The 22,179-nt window shown below is 32.8% G+C and overlaps 1 protein-coding gene across 3 annotated transcripts in view; it reads left to right on the top strand.

Annotated features, from left to right (window-relative positions):
• Positions 1-22,179, top strand: part of CDH19 (cadherin 19) — a 362,797-nt gene that overhangs the window by 304,665 nt on the left and 35,953 nt on the right. For all 3 annotated transcript variants that reach the window (XM_055368050.2, XM_019013749.4, XM_055368051.2), the window contains exons 4-7: positions 7,666-7,785; positions 10,983-11,147; positions 16,991-17,175; positions 17,672-17,925. In XM_055368050.2, the coding sequence (XP_055224025.1) occupies positions 7,666-7,785; positions 10,983-11,147; positions 16,991-17,175; positions 17,672-17,925 (724 nt within the window). The remainder of the gene's footprint in view (positions 1-7,665; positions 7,786-10,982; positions 11,148-16,990; positions 17,176-17,671; positions 17,926-22,179) is intronic.

Genomic DNA, 22,179 nt, shown 5'->3' with positions numbered 1-22,179 from the left:
CCACTCCCCACTCTGACCATGGAAAAATTGTCTTCCACGAAACTGGTCCCTGGTGCCAAAGAAGTTAAGGACCACTGACCTATGTTACGATAAGTTTCTGCAAAGAATGTGATTCATAAAATAAGCAAAGTCAAATATTGTGTTGAACTTATTTTTATAAAGACCTTTTGCTATGAAAAGTTGCCAAGATTTGGAAACTAGCTAGAAAGACATAATTAATATTTTAAATTTGCAATTATGAAAAGTCTCTCCAGAGTAATGCAAACAATGTCAACTGTCCACACAATAATGGAACCCAAGATTACATTAATAATTATATTTGTATGTTTATTATCAGAATAAGTGAACTGATAAGCTACTCTAATTAAAGTATGATTCTAAGAGAATTTTTTTTTTCTAAGCACACTTTTGTTCACTTAGAATGGATACAAACTACAAGTCGTTTTGATTCTTTGCATTTCCAAATACCACTGGCACCTCTGATGGAGCCACAGTGACCCCACTCAGGGATGCATGCTGAACTTTGGACCCTTCGGTCCCCCAAAAAGCATTTTTTCACTCTCTGTTTACATTCTTTGCTAATTTGATTTCAAGGATCTCATTAATTTTAACTTTTCAGAGTTCCCATCATTTGGTAGTTACCCAGTTCTGCTTACTGGATGGTGTATTGCAGGGAATAATAGGACTTAAGGCTGTGGCAATTCAATATACACAATTCGTGCTACGTTATTTTCATTTTGTGTGCTATCCTGGTGGTCACTTTATATTGTCACTGTTGTTTTAAGGTAGATTGAGTGACCAGATCTTCAGTTTTACCCAGGACAGTTCTGCTTTACTTCTATGTTTCTGTCATCATGTCCTAGAAGCATTTGTCCCGGATTTTCTGTTTTACAAAATTACCATTATTAAGTCATTAAAATAAGCCAGAGTGAATTTTGCAAACATTTACTTTGTACTTGTAGCTTCTTCCATGGAGTGTGAGAAACAGTCTGTCAGACAAATGAGCAATAAATAGACTTCTCTTAAGATATAGTTAAATCTGAAAGAGGACAAGGGATAACCCAAAGGCACTGTATGATAAAATAGTTAAACTAAGAAACTCATTAAATGATGTAAATACTTATGAAGAATATTCTTCTGGTGCTATATTTACTGTTAAAATCTTCTCTAAAAAAGATTTTATTAATGTTCATATATATTATTTGTCTTTTGTTAGAAATATCTATTTCCAGTATAAAATGTAGAATTTAATTTTTGATCCACCAATGGAGTAAGACCCACTTTGCAAGTATTAATGCTATCATAATAAAATGTTCATCAAATGAATGAAGAGAGACTAAAGAGGTTAGGTATATATGACCTGTACCATGCTTCATGTTCTTATCAGATAATGCACCCTAAATATGCTACCCTTCTTCAGTAGAGTAAGAACAACCAATCCAGGCTGGGAAGAGTAACAAAAAATATGTTTAACAAATTGAAAAAGAGATTTGGGCTTTGAGAAAAATATCAAATTCCCCAGGACTAAATATATGTTTTCCATAAATATTATATACATATATTTGCCCTGATTCTGAAATTTTTGCTTTTCCTCCTCTATTTTTCTTTTTTTCTGAAAGTTTTATTGTTCTAATATTTATATTCTTATTTTTCTTATTATTTACCTTTCACATTTGGATCTACAATCTGTTTTAAGCTGATATTTGTGAAAGGTGTAAAGCAGGTGCCAAATTTTATATCACAAAATTGGTGTTAGATAGATGGACAGATAAATGGAGATATCAAGCTGACCCTGCAGAATTTACTGAAAAGTTTCCCTGATGTTCAGCTCTGCCACCTTCTGGTGAAGGGGTTCTCTAAATTTGTGTAATCTTTGATTCTCTAGTTGGCTCTACCAGCTATTCATTGCTCCAGGGCAAATATTATTGTCTGAACTACTGTAGTTTTGTCCTAGGCATTTGCTGGTTATTAGTGCAACTACTGTAGGTATTCTTCTTCAATAAAATTGCCTTGCGGAAGTTGCAGTGTTCAGAGACCACGCCATTGCACTCCAACCTGGGCGACAGAGTGAGACTTCCTCTCAAAAAAACAAAAACAAAACAAAAGAAACAAACAAACAAAAAATGCCTGGACCATACTTGGTCCTTGTTTTTCCATACAAATTTTACTTATTTTTTAATTGTCTTTCCAAGTTAACCATTTATACAGTCTACTAGGATTTTGATTGAGCTAGCTTTTAAGCTGTGTATTTTTTTATTTTTAAGTAGTCATCTAATTCCTAAATCCAGTATTTTCATCTATTTACTTATATCATTAATTTATCTTTAGTTGTTTTGCAGAGGTTACAGTTTTTGTTTAGATATTCCTGAATATTTTATTTCTTTTCATATATATTATATATTTAACTAAAATAGGTTTCATGAATATATATATATATGCCAGAGTATATACATATATATATTCATATATTAAAAAATGCACTTTTATATATCATTTGTGTCCCTGTTGACTTGCTAAATTTATGAATTTAATGTTTTTCTGTAACTATATGCATATTTTATTTGAGTTTCTAGCAAAAAAATTATTGACTTTAATTATTTAGTTTTATTTATTCTTTTCCAATATTTATTTATCTACCTGTCTATAAATGCATTATAACTGCATGGTATTGCCTCATTGCATTGTCTAGGAAGTTCAGTACAATGCCGAAAAAAATAATAGTGACAGAAAAACATTTTTTTCTTTTTATTATTGCAGAGGAAAAGTTTTAACACTTCACAATTAAATATAATTACTGTCAAGACTTGAAAGCATTCATTATCAGATTCAGAAAGTTTCCTTTTATTCTTAATTTTTAAAAAGTTTTTATTGCAAATGTAAGTTGATTTTTAGATGTACTTTGTGTTTTTTTATTTTTCTCCTTTATATAAAAAATTGAAATATATTTTCCATGGAAATACAATTTTAAAAGTTTCAAGAGGTTACAGATATGGTCTGTGTAAACAATGGTCCTTATGTAGAATAGTAGCCATAATATTTTAGAACACAACAGCAATTCATAGTGATGAGTGGGTTGTTTTTAGGAAATGGGATGACCGGGGATGGGAGCCGCATTTCTCATAAACCTCTTCGGAGTGATTCTGACAGTAAACAATAATCAGGACATGAACGGATGTAATTACATAAGCCTAGAAATCCTCCAGTACTTGAAAAGAGCATTGTGGTGGTATTCACTATGACTCAAACATGACACAGTTCTGATATTACAGACAAATGCTGAAATACTTACATATGTTCTTATAAAAAATTATGTAGGAGTTAAACATTCGTTGTCTAAGCCAACAAGTGTTAGTTAACCTATATTTAACTAGGAAGGGGGCACTATAAGACAATTGATCATTTCCACTGAAAGACACTTTATTGGTTTCATAGTAATATTTTCAATTTTATGTGGACTATAAAACTAATTCCTAACTACAGGTGAATGTACAAATTGATTCGCTTACAAATAACAAGTCTTTATAAAAATATAAATATTTACAATTGTGTTAAATATTTTTGTATTGCTGTCTGCTTTTATATTTAATTATTATTGTGATCTCTTTATGTTACTTGACTATTTCTTGAGGATTTCTGCCGAATATAAGTTACTCATTAGGAAAACATACAGGCTTAATTCTCTTTAAAAACATAGAAACAATCCAAGAGGATTTAAAATTGCTTAAACTGTGTTTTATAAATCATGGTGTCAATAATAACTGAAAGAGGGAAAAGAAAGTAGGAAACAACTAAATAAAATAAACAAAGATAATTAGGGTCCTGTAAAAATCGAGCATTGCTAAGATTCATCTAAATTTTACAGCCAACATTTCCAAGGCATGAATAAAAATTAAGAGAAAAACTACAAGCACTAAATATTTGGAAATACTGCTGCATATTTTTGCTCTCTTAAATATATATATATATATATATATATATATATATGAGATATAGATATATGATTAGATACAAATACATGTCTGTCGCCCAGGCTGGAGTGCAATGGCGCTATGTCTGAACACTGCAACCTCTGCAAGGCAATTTTATTGAAGAAAAATACCTACAGGAGTTGCACTAATAAGGAGCAAACGCCTAGGACAAAACTACAGTAGTTCAGACAAGAATATTTGCCCTGGAGCAATGAATAGCTAGTGGAGCCAACTAGAGAATCAGAGATAAGATTATACAAATATAGGGAACCCCTTCATGAGAAGGTGGCAGAGCTGAACATCAGGGAACCTTTTCAGTAAATGTAAAACACATATTTACTGAAAATATATGTGTGTTTATATACATGTATATATACACATATATAAATACACCATACTTAGATCCACCTGTATACATATATGCCTATATATACACATAAACATCTTCTCACACACAAAAAATGTAAGGAGTGAATCACTTAATACTCATTGATAGTCCTTACCAAAAAGTAAGCATTTCTAAAACATTGTTGAATTACACCAATTCTATAGCCTTGGTTCTTTTAAAATGCCACAAGTGTCATAAGAAAGAATAACAAATATTTCCCCAGAAATTAAAATCCCCATCAAATTCATGTGTGAGTGGTATTCTGAATATTTATAATATCACAGATTTTTTCCACTAAAATTTCTAAGAATTTGACCTTTTAGATTTTCTACACACTCAGGGAAATTATTTTGTGTAATCTATTAACAGAATACATTAGATTCTCCACTTAGTAGACAACAGGAGCAAAACACCGAAGAAGTAACTTTTGGTTACAAGTAAATGAAGCATCAGTAAAAAATGTTCACCTGCTCCGGCATGTCACTACCTCTTTGCTTTCTATGGGTGTCATCAAGAGGAGACCTGAGAGAACAGGTGTACAGTAGGTTACTGAGCAGGCACAATAATCCAGGTGTGTGTAAGGAGTACACACTGGTATCAGATACAAAGGGAAATCAAGAGAAATGAGAGTTGTTTCCATGTCTTTGCTATTGTGAATAAGTCTGCAGTGAACATGGGCATGCAGATATCTTTACTAGTGGTGTATTTCATTTTCTTTAAATAAATACCCAGTAGTGGGATTGCTGGGTCATATAGTAGTTTTATAGTTAATTTCTTTAGGAACCTCCATATTGTTTTCCATAATGGCTACATGAATCTACATTCCCACCTACAGTGCACGTGTTCCCTTTTCTCTATACTCTCACGAACACTTGCCTTCTCTTGTCTTTTTAATAATAGACATCCTAACAAGTGTGAAGTGATATTTCATAGTAGTTTTTATTTGCATTTTCATGATGATTAGTGATGTTGAGAACCCATTCATATAACCATTGGCCATTTATTTGTGTGTGTCTTCATTGGAGAAATATCTATTCAGGTTCTTTGCCAATTATTTAATCTGATTATTTGGCTTTTTGCTATTGAGTTGTATGAGTTCTCTTAAATAAATCCCTTATCAGATAGAGGAATAAAGAAAGAAACTGTGTCATATATTTACAGTGGAATATTATTAAGTCTCATCAAAGAAGAAAATCTTGCCATTTGCCACAACATGAATGAGCCTGGGGGACATTATGCTAAGTGAAATAAGCCAGACACAGAATAAAAATATTGCATGATCTTATTTATATGTGGAATCTAAAAAAAGTTCAATATAGAAAGATAGAGAATAAAATAATGTGTCGGGGATATGAGGAGGGAGGAAATGGAGGTATGTAAGTCAAAGAATACAAAGTATCAGATAAGTAAGATAAACAAATCTAGAGATCTAATGTACAACATGAGGACTATAGTTAATAATATTGTATTATATTTGAGATTTGTGATGAGTGAGTAGATTTTACTTGCTCTTTCCATGCATACACAAAAATGGGTAACTTTTTGAGATGATAGATATAATTTGCTTTACTATAGTAATCGTGTTACTATCTATATGCATAACATGTTGCATACCTTAAATATATATAATAAAATTTATTTTATAGAAAAAGCATGCTAAAAAAACTGGACTGGAAAAAAGAACCTAACTGTATGACATATTTCTATCATCAAAGTGTGAGGTCACCTTTTGTGAGTCATTGCATTTTCTGGACTTCTTGGTTCTCATTTGTATAGTACTAGCTTGGTTCTCATTTGTATATACTAGTAATATAAGTCTAAAGACTTATATTACTAAAATTTATTTCAGTCAACTCTGAAAATGGTATGATTTTGATGATGGTATCTGAAGCCAAAGATAGGAAATATAATTCTAGAAACCAGGGATGGGAACCCCTTATGGAAAGAAATGATAGAGAATTATAATGAGGAAATGTGGGATAAGTAAGTGGATCGGTGCATAGAAGGATAGTTAAAGGAACAAGTCTTGCGCAATATGGATCAATGAAAGTGATGGTCCCTGTTAACTATTTTGTTGGAAAAACTTTTACAAATTACTAAATAAATTCACTTTAAAACATCTGAAACTAGTAAGTGTCTACACATTGAGTGGTTATTCAATAAGTTTTGGAAAACAGAGGCAAAGAGTTTTCCTCTCATGCATTTTATTGTTCTTCATTTTGAATCAGGTAAAAGTATTACCCATTAAAATTATGTGAATAAGAAGAAATTCTACTTCAAAAGAATATGCTGTATGATATTAAAACAAATGTTAAATAGCATTATAAAAATATTAAGACAAAAGAGCAAAGAATATGTACTATTTAGGGCCACAGCAAAAGTTTCATGTTAGTGAAGTATAGAATGGATTCCTATTAGAGTGTATCAGTTTATAAAATTGGGCTACGGTGAGAAAATTCATGATGCTAGTTGTAAACAAAACCACAGAAGCTATTTGATTTTGTGTCATTCGTGTTGCTATTCTTATTGACACAGTAAACAGTGTTTCAACAAATACATATTTCAAATAAGATCCATAACATTCAAGTCCATGTTTACAGAAAGATACTTTGAAAACTCAATATTTTTGAATAAATATTTTAAAAATCTGAGCACTAATTTTAAATGTATACATAATTATTCCATATGATTTTATTTCTTGTTACTGAATTTTAATGAGAAAGCTTATGTTATCAATATCTGCAAGATTTTACTTTGCTTTTTAAAAAATTCATCAAAGGAAGTAGGTATATTAGAGAAGAGAATTAAAGGAGCTGAATAATTATGCCCATCCTTATCCTCAACTGGATACTCTTTCAAGCTCAATTCAATAATCTTTGTAAATATTTATCAACCTTCTCCACTTTGTTTAAGGTACAGGCTACGCTATAATTTTTGGTGAATAGCATTTCCAAGTTCCTTTTAATTTCTCCACTAATAATACACCTTGGAAAAGTTTATGATTTATAAATTATACATTACAATGAATTATTTAATAGCTACATTTTATTAGGCCATCAATCTACATGTTTAAAATTCCATATTGCATACAGGAATTAGGAATATTTTGTATTAAAAGTTGTATTATTTTGCCTGAAAAAAATAAAAGACAACAAAAAAATACATTACTTTTACAGTTAAGAACAAGGAGGTGATTTGAGCTTTAATTTTGTAACAACATCTCGCTTGGTAAAGAAAGACCGCTTCACAGAACTGAATTCATCCTGAATAAAACCATAATCTTAATTTCCTGTATTATGTTCTCTTTAGGAACATTAGTCATCCAGGTGACAGCAAGTGATGCTGACGATCCTTCAAGTGGTAATAATGCTCGTCTCCTCTACAGCTTACTTCAAGGCCAGCCATATTTTTCTGTTGAACCAACAACAGGTATTTGTGAATGAAACAAGCAAAGTTTAACATGATTCTAAAGAAGGCAATTGTCAGCAAAAATTATCTGCTTAGGAACATGTTTTACAGTAGTCCTGATATGTCAATAAGCAAAAAGATTGCAATTCCTAAGCATTTAATTACTTTTAGTCTTTTAGCTGATATTTCTAGGTTAGGAGATTGGATTTTTCATGTCCATAGCACAAATTACTTACGTATGTGGTTTAAATCATATGTAAAGATTCTTTTAAATGAATTAGAAAAAGAGACCAGCAACCCAATTTAAAAATATAGGGAAAAAACATTTATAAGCAATTGACAAAGAACAATATACAGAAAGCCAGTAAGCATATTAAAAATGCTCAGCCTCATTAGTCATCAGGGAATACAAACTAAAACCACAATGAAATACAGCTTCATAACCCTGCAGAATGACTGAGATTAAGTCTGAGTATAAGGCTAAGTGTACACATTGATATGAGACATTCACCTAAAAATAATTCTGTATTTTACAGATTTCTGATTTACATGAATACAATATTTGATTCTTTTTGTAATATTGCTCTACCAATCTGCATTAATCAATTGAATATAAAATAAGTAGAACACAGTTTTCTCTTTTCTTTAAACGATCATATGACCCTAATTCATTAAACAAATATTAATTTTTGTGTTTTAAACAAAGATTAGGCCCATGTAATTTTTTTTCCTTTAGAAGATTATAGTCTCCACTGAAAAAAAATATATATATAACTAATCACCCAAGAACGTGAGAAGTGCCAAAGAAGTAAAATTCTATGGTTTTTAATACAAGGAAAATACTATTTCCAGCTTATATGAAAATCCTTAAAGAATTAAAGTATTGTGTTGGATCTTTAAACATTTCTTATTTATTCATTCAGCAAATATTGAATGTCTCAGCCTTTTTCAATTAGGGTTTCTTGAGAGAGTCAGATTCTAAAAAATATTATTTGAGTACCTATGTTCTTAATTATCTCAGGAATGTACATGGCCTTTATTTTTTCAAATGTATGGAAGAAAAATTATTTTATTATATGCAATGAATGCCTCAAAACATTAGACTTTAATTCCCTCACACATTCAGGTCTAGAAAGGCTGAATATGTACCAAATGTTATACAACTTGCTAGATTTATAAAGGTAAAAATTGCAAAATTTAAAATAATACATAATAGTAACAAAAACAAGATATAATAATGAACTCTTCTTTCTTGGAACTTACAGATAGATATTAAACATGAATAGTAATACACACATACATTCCACTGTAGGTAATTATGAAGTAAAACCAAAAAGTTTCAGTGGGAGAAAACAAGTGAGGTTGACTTTATATTGTGTGGTCAAGGCAGAATACACGGAAATCAGAAAGCTTAGCTGAGTCTGTAGACAAGGAAGGGAGAGTGGAAGATGATTTCAGGGCATGGGAAAAATTAGGGAAATTCCTGAGGTGGGAAGGAGTTGAAACTCTTAGAATAACTGAACACCAGTGTGGAGAAATGCAGAAGAGAGAAGAAAAGGAGGTGTCTAGAGTACAAACCCATGCTGGGTCATACCAGGCCTTCGTGACCATGTTTTCTTTCCACCCCCAGCCCCTACCCTGCACACTGACTTTTTAAATATACTGAGCAGGTTAGCTAAACTATTACTTGCATTGCTGGAGAAGTGTTGGTATGGACAATGACAAACATGGATTAAATTACTGAAAGCATAAGTTCTGAAGTGCATAAGATCCAGAAATACATATCCTTCATTCAGTCTAAAGGCTGAGAGGAAAAGTTGAAAGCAAAGTAGGCACAGTTAATGGGGAACAAAGACTCCTAGGTCCCTCTACCCTGAGTCACATACAGGGAGACGCTAGCAGCACTTGTGCAACATATTCAATGCTTTCCATTGGATTCAAATAATTGATTACATGTGTGAAACACTTTAGTCCGCAGCTAAAATCCCCTCATGTTATGGTCTAATTTATCTTTTAAAAGTTCATATAACAATTTTTTAAAAAATTATATTAAATTTAGTCCAATAAGTCAAAAATACTACCATTTCAACAAATAATACAAAACTATGGAGATAGTTCACATTTTTTGTTCTCAGTCTTTGAAATCAGGTGTGCATTTTATACTCAAATGTCATTTTTTTCACAAGTTTATTGTATTTTTTAATTTACTTTTATTTTAGGCTCAGGGCGTAAATGTGCAAGTTTATTACATGGGTAAATTCTGTGATGCTGAGGTTTGGGGTACTAATGATCCCGTCACACACACAGGTAGTGAGCATGCTACCCAATCAGAAGTTTTTCAGCTATCTCCCCCACTCCCTCCTTCCCCTCTCCAGTAGTCCTGAGTGTCTGTTGTTTCCATCTTTATGTTCATTAATATCACAATTTTTAATGAATATTTTGCCCTTGATATATTTGGGTATTGGCTATTATTTATTTTTTGTGAATGTTTATGTGTTCCCCCAAATCTTTAGAAATGTTGAGTCCTCTCTTATGAACCTGTCTTAAGATTTTCTTAGGTTCTTTTCAGTGATAGTTAATAAATGTATATTAAATAATTTTATAGAATTTAAGCATTTATTGCAATATTTATCATTAATTATCTTGAGTTTGAATATATTATATATGTGTATACACACACACATAAAATAACTGTGGGTCAACAACCAGGTCTTCTTCAGATCTCATAATTCTAAGTAGACTTCAAAATAATAAGGGCATGATATTTATTTAATATTATATTTTACAATATACAATATTGGTATATTGTAATTGGTATAATACCAATACAATATTGGTATTATAATTTACAAATCTATCAATAATATACTAACTTCAAAGTTTCGGGGACAAAGTTAACTGTAGCAAGCCGATATTATGTTAGAAAAGATAGCAGAAAATAGGTTAAAGTAAAAACAAGACATTCTTTTTTTTCTACCTGTGGATTATCTTATTTTATTAAGGGCCTACCAGTGTTGCTAATATTGTGATGATCACTCTAGACTCTAGGCAGTGTTGATGTTTAATTTATTTTTATTATTTTTCTCTAGTGAAGTCTCTGTCACATTGTAGTGGTTCAACATATAGCAAAATAATGTATACTGCAATGGTTAAGAAATTAACTAGAACTTTGTCATGATTAATAATGAAATAATTGGAATTTTATTATATTTTTAAAGGAGTCATAAGAATATCTTCTAAAATGGATAGAGAACTGCAAGATGAGTATTGGGTAATCATTCAAGCCAAGGACATGATTGGTCAGCCAGGAGCGTTGTCTGGAACAACAAGTGTATTAATTAAACTTTCAGATGTTAATGACAATAAGCCTATATTTAAAGAAAGTAAGTAAAAAGGATTCTAAATCTTCATTACATTATAAATATGAGTGTGTTAAATATAAGTAGATTATATAGTTTTCATTCTAAAAGCACTACATTAACACTAAAATTATATAAAATAAATTTGTCAATTGTTCTGGTATGATTATTTTAATTCATGTTAAATGTTAAATACAAATGAAAGAATAATGTGTTAGTTTCTATTCTTGCTGTAATAAATTGCCACAAACTTCATGGCTTAAAACAAATGTATTATGGGTCTCATTGGGTTGTGATCAAAGGATTCAGGGAGGCATTTCTTGCTGTAGGATCCTAGTTCATTTAAGGGTTAGCAGAATTCAGTTTACGTGTATGTAGAGTTAAGGTCTCTGTTTTATTGACGGCTGTAAGCTGGGAGACATCCTTAATTCCTGAAGGCCTCTTTATGGCTCTTGATTTAGCCCACACATCCCAGAAGCAGCAAGGAGTGTCACATACTTCACACACTGACAACCCTCTAACCCACACATTTGCCTCTTCCACTTTTAAGCACTCATGTAATTAGACCGAACCCAGTTGGATAAAGCAGGATAATGTTCCCATCTCAAGGTCAGCTGATTAGCAACCTGAATTCCATCTGCAAACTTAATTCCCTTTTGCCACTTTCGGTGACATATTTATGCGGTCAGGGGAATTTGGACACAGATATTTTTGTGGGGTCCTTCTTCTGCAAACCATAGATAATCATTTAAAAATGACTTTTTGTATTTCTTTTTACTTTATAAGCCAGAATAGGCCACACCTGCTCTAATAATTTAAGCAATGACTACAAGCTAAATATAAACACATGGTATGCTTCATAAATTTTCTTATGCAATTATTGGAGGAATTTCTTTTCTAGGAAATTTGTTTTTCAGGTTATACTGTTTTAGCTACAGGAATACATTTATAAGCACTTCCAGAAAGCATAAATAATTATCATGCTAGGAAGAAAATTTAATTAGCATGGAACAAAGAAAAGAGCCAATAAAAAAAATACCATAGCATGATTTCTTAGTTATTGATTGTTTATAGACGAAACAAAACTATCTTTTGATTACTTTTTTTTCCTCATCCTTTTCTGTTCCTTGCCCCATTCCTCAAAGTCAAGTGAAATCATGTCATTTTTAATGGCCCAAGTGAAATGCTCCTTTCACTGACTTCCTTCCAGTAGTTGAGTCCATGAATAAGCACAGGAAGTTGGCATCATACAAATTTGCTTTTAAACCCTGAATTTTCCATTCATTAGTTGTACAGACTTGAGAATATCTGTTAATGTGTGTGTGCACACACAAGTGCCCACACCTAAATAATACAGACAACTACTCAGTGTAGCCATCATATGCAAGGTTATCAGATCTTTTGATTTTTCAATAAATATCACAAATCTCATTTTTTAATTTCTGCTCTATCTCACAATTTTAAATTCTGTCATATTAAAAAATTACCACTGTTATATGGGTTGAGAAAACAGTTCCTCTGTGGATGGACTATAGGCAAAGGGGTCAGAGTCTGCACCTTCATCTCTCTCTATGTAGTGTCACATATGATGTATATGATACATATGTTATGTTCTGTCCACAACATTAATATGGCCTCTGAAGGCAAGAGGAGAACGCCAAGTTAAATATGAAATACCCAGAACTTTATAAAATAATTGGCATATAATATGTGGGAAATAGTGTCTGGATTTATTAAATAAATTTGGTCTAAATTTATGCAGATAATGATTAAATAGCAAGTAGAAGACTCTGGAAGACAGGAAAATTCCCAAGGAACTTGCTGCGATAAAATATCCTGAAGCTTCTACTACCTTTCTCAGTTTCCCTCTGATTTTTCCTGACTTTAATATTAAAATATTTTGAATAAATTAGAATATTTAAAATATATTTTAAAATTATCTTCGTTACTTGAATCTGAATATGAGATGATGGTATTACTCTTAATACTTTCACTCATATACCAGTGTGGGTGAATCTGATACTGGCCTCCTTACTCTTGTCCACATGGTTTTCCCTTGTGGGAATCCCATTACCCTCCTCTCAATTTAAATACTCAATCCTATACCCTCTGTTGTGGGCAACACTTCCTACCCTCCCAATTAAAGGCATCTCTCAAACATCCCTCTCCCTTGTGTTAACAGCGTCCTCTGCTGGTTCATATCTATCATATCCAAACATGTTTATTATTGTTTTTTCTCACATCCTAAAACAAGACAAAACAAAAACACTTTCTTGCCTTCACTTCCATACTTAGCTAAAGATGCTTTGTATTTTTCCTTTCTCGTTAGAGAAGATTTATTTAAAATATTGTTAATACTTATTGTTTCCAATTAATGACCTCAAAATCTCAGAACTTACTCCGTTTGAGTTACATCCACACTACTTGACCAAACTGATCTGATCATTTCTATCAATAACCTAAATGGAATGCAGTGTCAATTCTCAGTTCTGATAACACTTGATTTCTTGGAAGAATTTTATGTAATTGATCAACCTCTCCTTGAAAACCTTAATGTTCCATTCTCATTAGCTTTTTCTTCTATCTTACTAGTCTCTGTTTTTTCATTCTTTGCCTTTTCTTCTTCTTTATATACTTTAAACTTTGGAATATTTGTGAGTCAAGCCTTTGATCTTGTCTTTCTTCCCTTTTATATTCATTCCTTTATGATCTTATCCTGACACATGGCTTTACATACCACCTCTGGGCTGAGAACCTCATATTAAATATACATCTCCAGACTGAACTTCTCCCTTGAGCTTCGCAAAAGTAAATCTGTCTACTTATCAACTTCATATATTATATATTTAAAATATATATATATATATATATATATATAAACGGGTTCAGAGGAGGGGGCAGCTGGAATCAGGAGCTCAGTTAAGTGTATATTAGGTTTTAAATGTGCATTGTATATATTATATATGTGTATTACATATAAATGCATATTATATGTAATATATAATAAATATTTTATATAATATATAACAAATATATATTTATATATAATATACATTCAATATATATCATATATAACGTATATAATACACATAGTATATAATGCACATATATTACATATATAATACACATATATATTACACATTTAAAACCTAACACACACTTAAATGAACTCCTGATTCCAGCTGCCCCTCCTCTGAGCCTATTCTTCCAACAGATTTTCCCATCTCATGTACCCACACATCCAGGTTTCATGTTCTTCAAGCCAAAACCTTGCTTATTCGATATAAACACCACTGTTTGAAGAATTAGTGATCCCACTCAGATTATGGTAGCCATACCCAGGTCAACTATAATTTTTCCCCCAGCCTGAATTGATAGCCTCCACAATTCTGATAGCTCCTGGCTTTCAATATTCTTGGAGCAAACGCACATACACAAAACACACACATATACATACGCACACACACATACACACACACGCATACCCTCTTCCTTCCTTGCATAAAGATTTGAAGCTACTTTTTCTACTTTTCTTTTTCTCAGAGTTAAAATTTAATTCCCTGCAGATGCTGTTGTCTCTGCCTTAGAAAATATCCGAAATATGAACACTTCTCACCAACTCCATCCCTAGTACTTTGGCACATGGCACCGTCTTATTTCGTCTCTATTAGTGCAATAGGCTCTCATCTAGTCTCTTTGCTTACACCATTGTTCTCCTTTAGTTTATTTTCAACACAGTTTTATAATCTTATTAAAATGCACGTCTGATCATATCACTTGAAGGTCTTCCCATCTCCCTCACAGACGTCAAAATCCTTAGGTTTAGTATCACCTAAATAGTCCTAATGGTCTGAAGTAATCTGCCATTGTCCAGTCCTGTCTCATTACCTCTTGAAACCTTAGTGTTTCTATCTGCCTGTTTGCTTACTAAGAAACCAACACCAGGCAATTGTCCTTCTCTCTTTTCCCAGAACACTCCAGGCTCGCTGGCTTTTCCTCTTCTTGAAATTATATTTCCCCAGATACTCATTTTCTTTCTTCAATTCTTATCCAAAAGTCACATCTACAGTGAATACTTTACACCTTATCATTAATTTTAAACCATTCCACCAGAATACTACCTTCATATATACCAGTATCTTATTTATTGTCTGTTTTATCATCAAGAATATGAGCTGATGGTGGCAGCTTTTATGTATATTGTCACCTGTTCTATCTCCAGCCTCTAGAACAGGACCTTGTAAAAATTCTGTTCAATAAAATAATTTTTGAAAGTATGGAAAATTGTGTAGACAAAATATTGACTGAAGAAAATATTTCAGTTCTTTTTCATTTTGAAGACCAATAATTTAATATCAACTCAATAACATTTAAGTCTTAAACATCTGCTTTCACGTTCATGGCAATGTAATTGTTTTCTACAGATTAATGTCAGTGATTTTTAATCTTCCAATAACATAAACAATTCTTTTAATTTTTCTATAATGTAAAAAGCACTACTATATAGTCAGTCTTCAACTTCTGCTCTAAAAAAGTAGTAAAATATTAGCTCTTAAAAATTAACACTTATCCCACTTAAAAAGTAAGGTCTCAAATGCAATCTTTGAAGTGACTGCCTCCTCCATGCTTCTAAAGGAACTAGGAATCCCTTTAAAGAAGAATTTTATTATATGTGCTTCTTTTTAAAATTCTAAGGAGTTCCATTCTTTAAAATATTGCATGTTTGCTGATGCCACCTGACATGAGTAATGTCATATATTGACATGGATGAAAATGCAATTGCAAATAATAATTTAAAAATAGTATAGTTCTATATCAGTTTTACACAAGTTACTCCTGAAAAATAAAAAAAAAGTGCCCAGCAATTTGTAGTTATATTTATGTATTTTAAATACATCTGCAATTATTTCTTAGGACCAAATCAATTAGGTCATCTTTGACTACAAAATGTTTTTTATATTACATTCACTTACCAACTCTTTTCAATCTATATTTCCTTGCATTTCCAGGATGGCTAATGTAATGCAGGCTCAGACCCTCAAAATCAAACTATCATTCTTGGAACTCTGCTATTTTCATGCAGACTCTCCCACCTTTATTCCACATGTATATTTATTCAGTAACTTCAGGTATCAGGAATGTTAGAGTAAAATTGAAAGTTATTTCTGTCAAATTTAGTTTAGTATGGTTGAAGGTTACAATAAAAAATAAAACATGAATATTGAGGAGACATGCATGTAAATAGAGATAATATTGGTGATAGACTTTCCTAAGATATATTTGAGAGATGATGATAGATGCTCAAATAGGAGATTAGAAAATATTTATATTTCAAAACGAAAGGGAAAGAGACTATATATGGGGGCAGAGAGAGGAAGGAAGGAAAGAAAGAAAGAAAAAAGAGAAAGAAAAAAGAGAAAGAAGAAAGATTAAGAACAAGTAACTGGGAAAGGTAGATACGGGATTCCCTACAGATCAAAAATAAAGAATGCTACAATTGCGACCCGGCACGGTGGCTCACGTCTGAAATCCCAGCACTTTGGGAGGCCGAGGCAGGTGGATCATGAGGTCAGGAGATCGAGACCATCCTAGCTAAAACGGTGAAACCCTATTTCTACTAAAAATACAAAAAATTAGCCGGGCGTGGTGGTGGGTGCTTGTAGTCCCAGCTACTCAGGAGGCTGAGGCAGGAGAATGGCATGAACCCAGGAGGCCGAGATTGCAGTGAACCGAGATCACACCACTGCACTCCAGCCTGGGCGACAGAATGAGACTCCGTCTCGAAAAAACAAACAAACAAAAAACTATAATTGCAAGTTGCCTATATTAAGTATTTATCCAAAATACCTCAAATTTTGTTTTTAAAGGTTTATACCGCTTGACTGTCTCTGAATCTGCACCCACTGGGACTTCTATAGGAACAATCATGGCATATGATAATGACATAGGAGAGAATGCAGAAATGGATTACAGCATTGAAGAGGATGATTCGCAAACATTTGACATTATTACTAATCATGAAACTCAAGAAGGAATAGTTATATTAAAAAAGGTAGACATGTTAAAATTATTTGCCTTGCAGAATAGCGCAAAATTAAAACATAACATATTTTGTGTAGCTGGTTAGTTTTTAACTCATTAAATAATTGAAATGAGAACCAGTAATTTATGTTTTATGGAGAAAAGGATTTTAGAGATGAGAGAGTTATTACAGAGTGTTTTGAATTATATGCAGAACATTTTTTTAATTCTAATAATAAAACTTTTTGGAAAATATCTTAAATACTAGGAAATTAATTCTCAGTTTCATCAGATGTTTATGCTTTCAAAAGTATAACTTTATCTCCAAATTAAAACAGGTAAGTGACAATACACCCAGATTTGTTATGCCTGATTAACAATTATATCAGAGAGATCCATGAACATAAAAAGAAAAATCTAACTGAAAGGCCACTGAGACTTAATTTAACAGGTAAAACTTTTTTTCTAAATAGTATCTTGGGTTACTAAAGCCATTTCTTTTGTGTATATACTGTGTTTCTTTGCAGAAAGTGGATTTTGAGCACCAGAACCACTACGGTATTAGAGCAAAAGTTAAAAACCCTCATGTTCCTGAGCAGCTTATGAAGTACCACACTGAGGCTTCCACCACTTTCATTAAGATCCAGGTGGAAGATGTTGATGAGCCTCCTCTTTTTCTCCTCCCATATTATGTATTTGAAGTTTTTGAAGAAACCCCACAGGGATCATTTGTAGGCGTGGTGTCTGCCACAGACCCAGACAATAGGAAATCTCCTATCAGGTATGTCTGTAGGGTCAGTTTTGCATTAATAAATAAGTAAATATAAATTAGATTAAAAATAAAATTGCATGCAATTTTTTTTTTAATTGAGAGGGAGTCTCACTCTGTCTTCTAGGCTCGAGTACAGTGGCGCAATCTCCGCTTATTGCCGCCTCTGCTTCCCAGGTTCAAGCGAGTCTTCTGCCTCAGCCTCCCTAGTAGCTGGGACTATAGGCATGCGCCACCACGCCCGGCTAATTTTTGTATTTTTAGTAGAGACGGGGTTTCATCACATTGTCCAGGCTGGTCTCGAACTCCTGACCTCGTGATCCACAGGCCTCGGCCTCCCAAAATGCTGGCATTACAGGCTTGAGCCACCACCCCTAGCCTGCGTGCAAATTTAAACAAGGTTATATCTGTATCTATATTTCTGTATGTCTTAATTAATTTGTAACAATTTAAACAAAATAGGGAACCTCAATGTCGGTTAAGATGCAGTAAAATCGGTGATTTCAAACACGTGCAAGAAAGAGGCAATTACCAATTAAAGTTCAGTGCATTATATTCCCTCCTAATTGGGGAAAGGAGATAAGAGGAAAACAATCGTTTTTTAAAAATCCCCAATTAGAGCTGAAACAAAGCTGATCAAAATGTGGCTTATTTAAGCAGAGCGCGGTGGCTCACGCCTGTAATCCCAGCACTTTGGGAGGCCGAGGCGGGCGGATCACGAGGTCAGGAGATCGAGACCATCCTGGCTAACATGTGAAACCCCGTCTCTACTAAAAATAGAAAACAAAATTAGCCAGGCGTGGTGGCGGGCAGCTGTATAGTCCCAGCTACTCAGGAGGCTGAGGCAGGAGAATGGCGTGAACCCGGGAGGCGGAGCTTGCAGTGAGCCAAGATTGCACCACTGCACTCCAGCCTGGGTGACAAAGCGAGACTCCGTCTCAACGACAACAAAAAAGTGGCTTATTTAAATACTATTTACTTGAAATGATATTCAAAAATTGAGAAAGCTTTTATAGCAGTGGTCCTCAACCTTTCTGCCACCAGGAACCAGTTCGGTGGAAGACAATTTTTCCAAGGTCGGGGGGGTGAAGGGGAATGGTTTCAGAATAAAAGTGTTCTGCCTCAGTTTATCTGGCATTGGATTCTCATAAGGTGCTCTCAACCTAGATACTTCACATGCACAGTTCACAACAGGATTCATGCTTCTATGACAATCTAATGCTGCCGCGGATATGAGAAGAGGCGGAGCTCAGACAGTAAGGCTGGCTCGCCTGCCCTTACCTACAGGCCATGGACAGGTTCATGGCCTGCTGTTCATGGCCTTGGGGGTTGGGAACCTGTGTTTTACAGGATACCACTTAAAGGAGTTCAAAGGGTTAGAAATCTATTCTTGTATTACAATTAAACAGATATTTGCCATCTATTAAAATAGTCTGTTATTTTCAGTTACTATGTTATAATTTATTTTCCTTTTGTTTTATTTTTTGTTTGTTTGTTTGTTTCAGTAGTTGAGTTATAGTCTGGTTGGGCATAAAAAACCAAAGCTTGTTACGTAATGATTTCTCCAACACCTTTCCTTACTCACCTATTTTCCATAAACCTTCATATATTAATTAAAATGCTAGCTGCTCCTTGGCTCTGTGAAGGTCTTGCAGTAGCTCAATGAAAAAGCTCAATTTAATTTTTGATACCAAGAAATGTTCCCACTTTTCCATTATAGTTCCAGTTCATAAAATGTTGCTTTCTGATACGCATATATAGTTCTTAATTAGTCATAGACATTTTAGTGATTGTATAAGTGCATATCAATTATTCACTTTAAAAAATGTATCTGTATACCTATTCATTGTTCTTCAGGGAACACTAAATAATATGGAATGTTAAAAAATGCTTTGATGATTAAGATATTCATATGTTATCATTTATAATAATAAAGTATTGAAAACTGTTAATTTTAGGAATACAAGTGAATAAATTATAATTCATGATGCTTGTGATGCATAGGTAATACCACTGCATACATTTTAAAGCACAATAATACACAATGAAGTATTGCATGCTTACTACATGTGAAAATGCTACATATGTATGAAGAAAAACCTAAGGTGCAACCAAATATTAAGAGGTTTTGTATTTTATAGTATCACCATTGGTGTCTACTTACTTCAATCTGAAAATATTTTGGCTAATGACTTCCACCTTTATACTGGCAATTATTACTTTTTAAAATAACTTGTATCCATCAGATGTTCTTTCATTTAAAAGTGTCTTTTAAATAATATTGCTTTTCATACATATGTTAGGATCACTGAGGATACAGCAGTTTTTGTTGTTGATATTGTTGATTTTTTTCCATATGATACAGCTTGATTTAACAAACATTCAAAATACATCATAAAAACAAAATCAGTTGCTTATGAAAATACCCACTTCAGCACATTTCAGGAGGCTTCTTTTTGGTTTTCTTTATTTATCTCTTTTTTCTTTGTAAGCAAAAGATCCCCAAAATATTTGAACATAAAATGCAAAATGATTTCAATTTGAGTTTTAATTTGATAATATCTCTTCTTTAATACTCACTGCATGGTAAGAGCTATGAAAACCAGAAAAAAATATTAGGATATTGTATTTTAGCCTTAGGGATGTTTCATTGTTGTGGGAGAAACACTAACACATATTAAACATAGTAAATTAGCCCCAATTCATTAAACTCATATTAGTTTTTCCTACTGAGTAAGAATCACCTGCTGTTTCTGTAAAGCATGGAAATTCCCAAACTCAGTTTCATCAAGTCTTGGGTGGGATGAATAAACTGGTTTAACAAAATATTCTTGCTGTAGTTGAGGTCATAAAAGCTTGAGGAGCAAGATCTACCTTTATATGAATTATAATAACAAACTTCATGTCAATTTTTAAAAAATGGGGTACAGAAATAATGGAAAAATCTAATATTTAGACTTGAAAGTGAGATGATAGAATTGTTTTAAGGAGCCTTGTATGGTAAAAATTAGAGGAGCCCAAACAATCTGTAATAAAATTACTACCATAAAATTATTAAGAACTTCATAAGAAATTATTCTTAAAATTTTTATTTTATCACTAATACTATGTATTATTTCAGAAGTCTAAATGTTTACGTCCCTCAAAATTCATATTTGAAATCTGAAATGCCAGTGAAATGGTATTACAAGGTGGGTCCCATTTTGAAATCCTAAATCTCAATGAAATGGTATTAGGTGGGTACGAGAAGGTGGGTCTTACAAGGAATCAAGTCACACAGGTGGAGCCCTAATGAATGGGATTAGTGCCCTTAAAGTGGAACCCAGATAGCTCCCTCAAGCCTCTCTCTGGCTGTAAGGACACAGAAGTCAACAGTCTGCAACTGAAAGAGTGCTCTTGTCAGAAGCCAATCATGCTGGCATCATAATCTCATACTTCCAGCCTCTAGAAATGTGACAAATAAATATCAGTTGTTTATAAGCTGCCCAGTCTATGGTAATTTTTAATAGCTGTCTGTGATGACTAAGACAATTGCCTTATTCTTTTGGACTTCAGATATAGGGATTACTCTTTTGGTGTCAATGGGTATGATTTACTTTTTGGACGTTATTGAAGTTTCCTTTCAAATTAAGTCTAAAGTCAAACTTTGAAATATTTTGTAAGTATGAGAAAGATGGTGTATTATTTCCTGTTAGAAAAAAAAGAGCAAATAAAAAGCAAAGCAAGCAGGAAAAAAAGGAAATAAAAAGATTAGATCACAAGCAGTGAAACTGAAAGCAACGGAGTAATATAATGAATCCAATAGCAGATTCTTTCAAAATATTGCTAAAGTTTATTAATCTCTATGGAGAAAGGCCAAGGGGCAAACAGAGAAAGAGAGAGAGAGAAGACAAAAATTATTATTATCAGAAGTGAAAAAGGGAGCACACATATTGATCCCACAGATATTAAAAAGATTATAGGGACTACTTTGAACAATGCTATGCCTATACATTTAGAGGAAGTTCTTGAGAGAATCCAAAGATATTAAAAGATAAATAACCTTAGCATACACACACACACACATATGTATACATTTACAAACAACCATATATGTACAACCTCATAAATATGTATACATACACATGCATACACACAAGCATATATATACCACCAAAAAGTCAGTTAAAAAGCTTCATAAAAAAAAAACAGTTCCAGTAAAAATTGATGCCACTGATACATCCTACCATACGTAACAAGCAAAGAAAACTACAGATCAATATCCCT

Source organism: Gorilla gorilla, chromosome 17, assembly GCF_029281585.2.
Source record: "Gorilla gorilla gorilla isolate KB3781 chromosome 17, NHGRI_mGorGor1-v2.1_pri, whole genome shotgun sequence".
Lineage (NCBI taxonomy): Eukaryota > Metazoa > Chordata > Mammalia > Primates > Hominidae > Gorilla > Gorilla gorilla.
The sequence above is the reverse complement of the archived record's forward strand: the minus strand, read 5'-3'. Positions and strand labels throughout refer to the sequence as shown.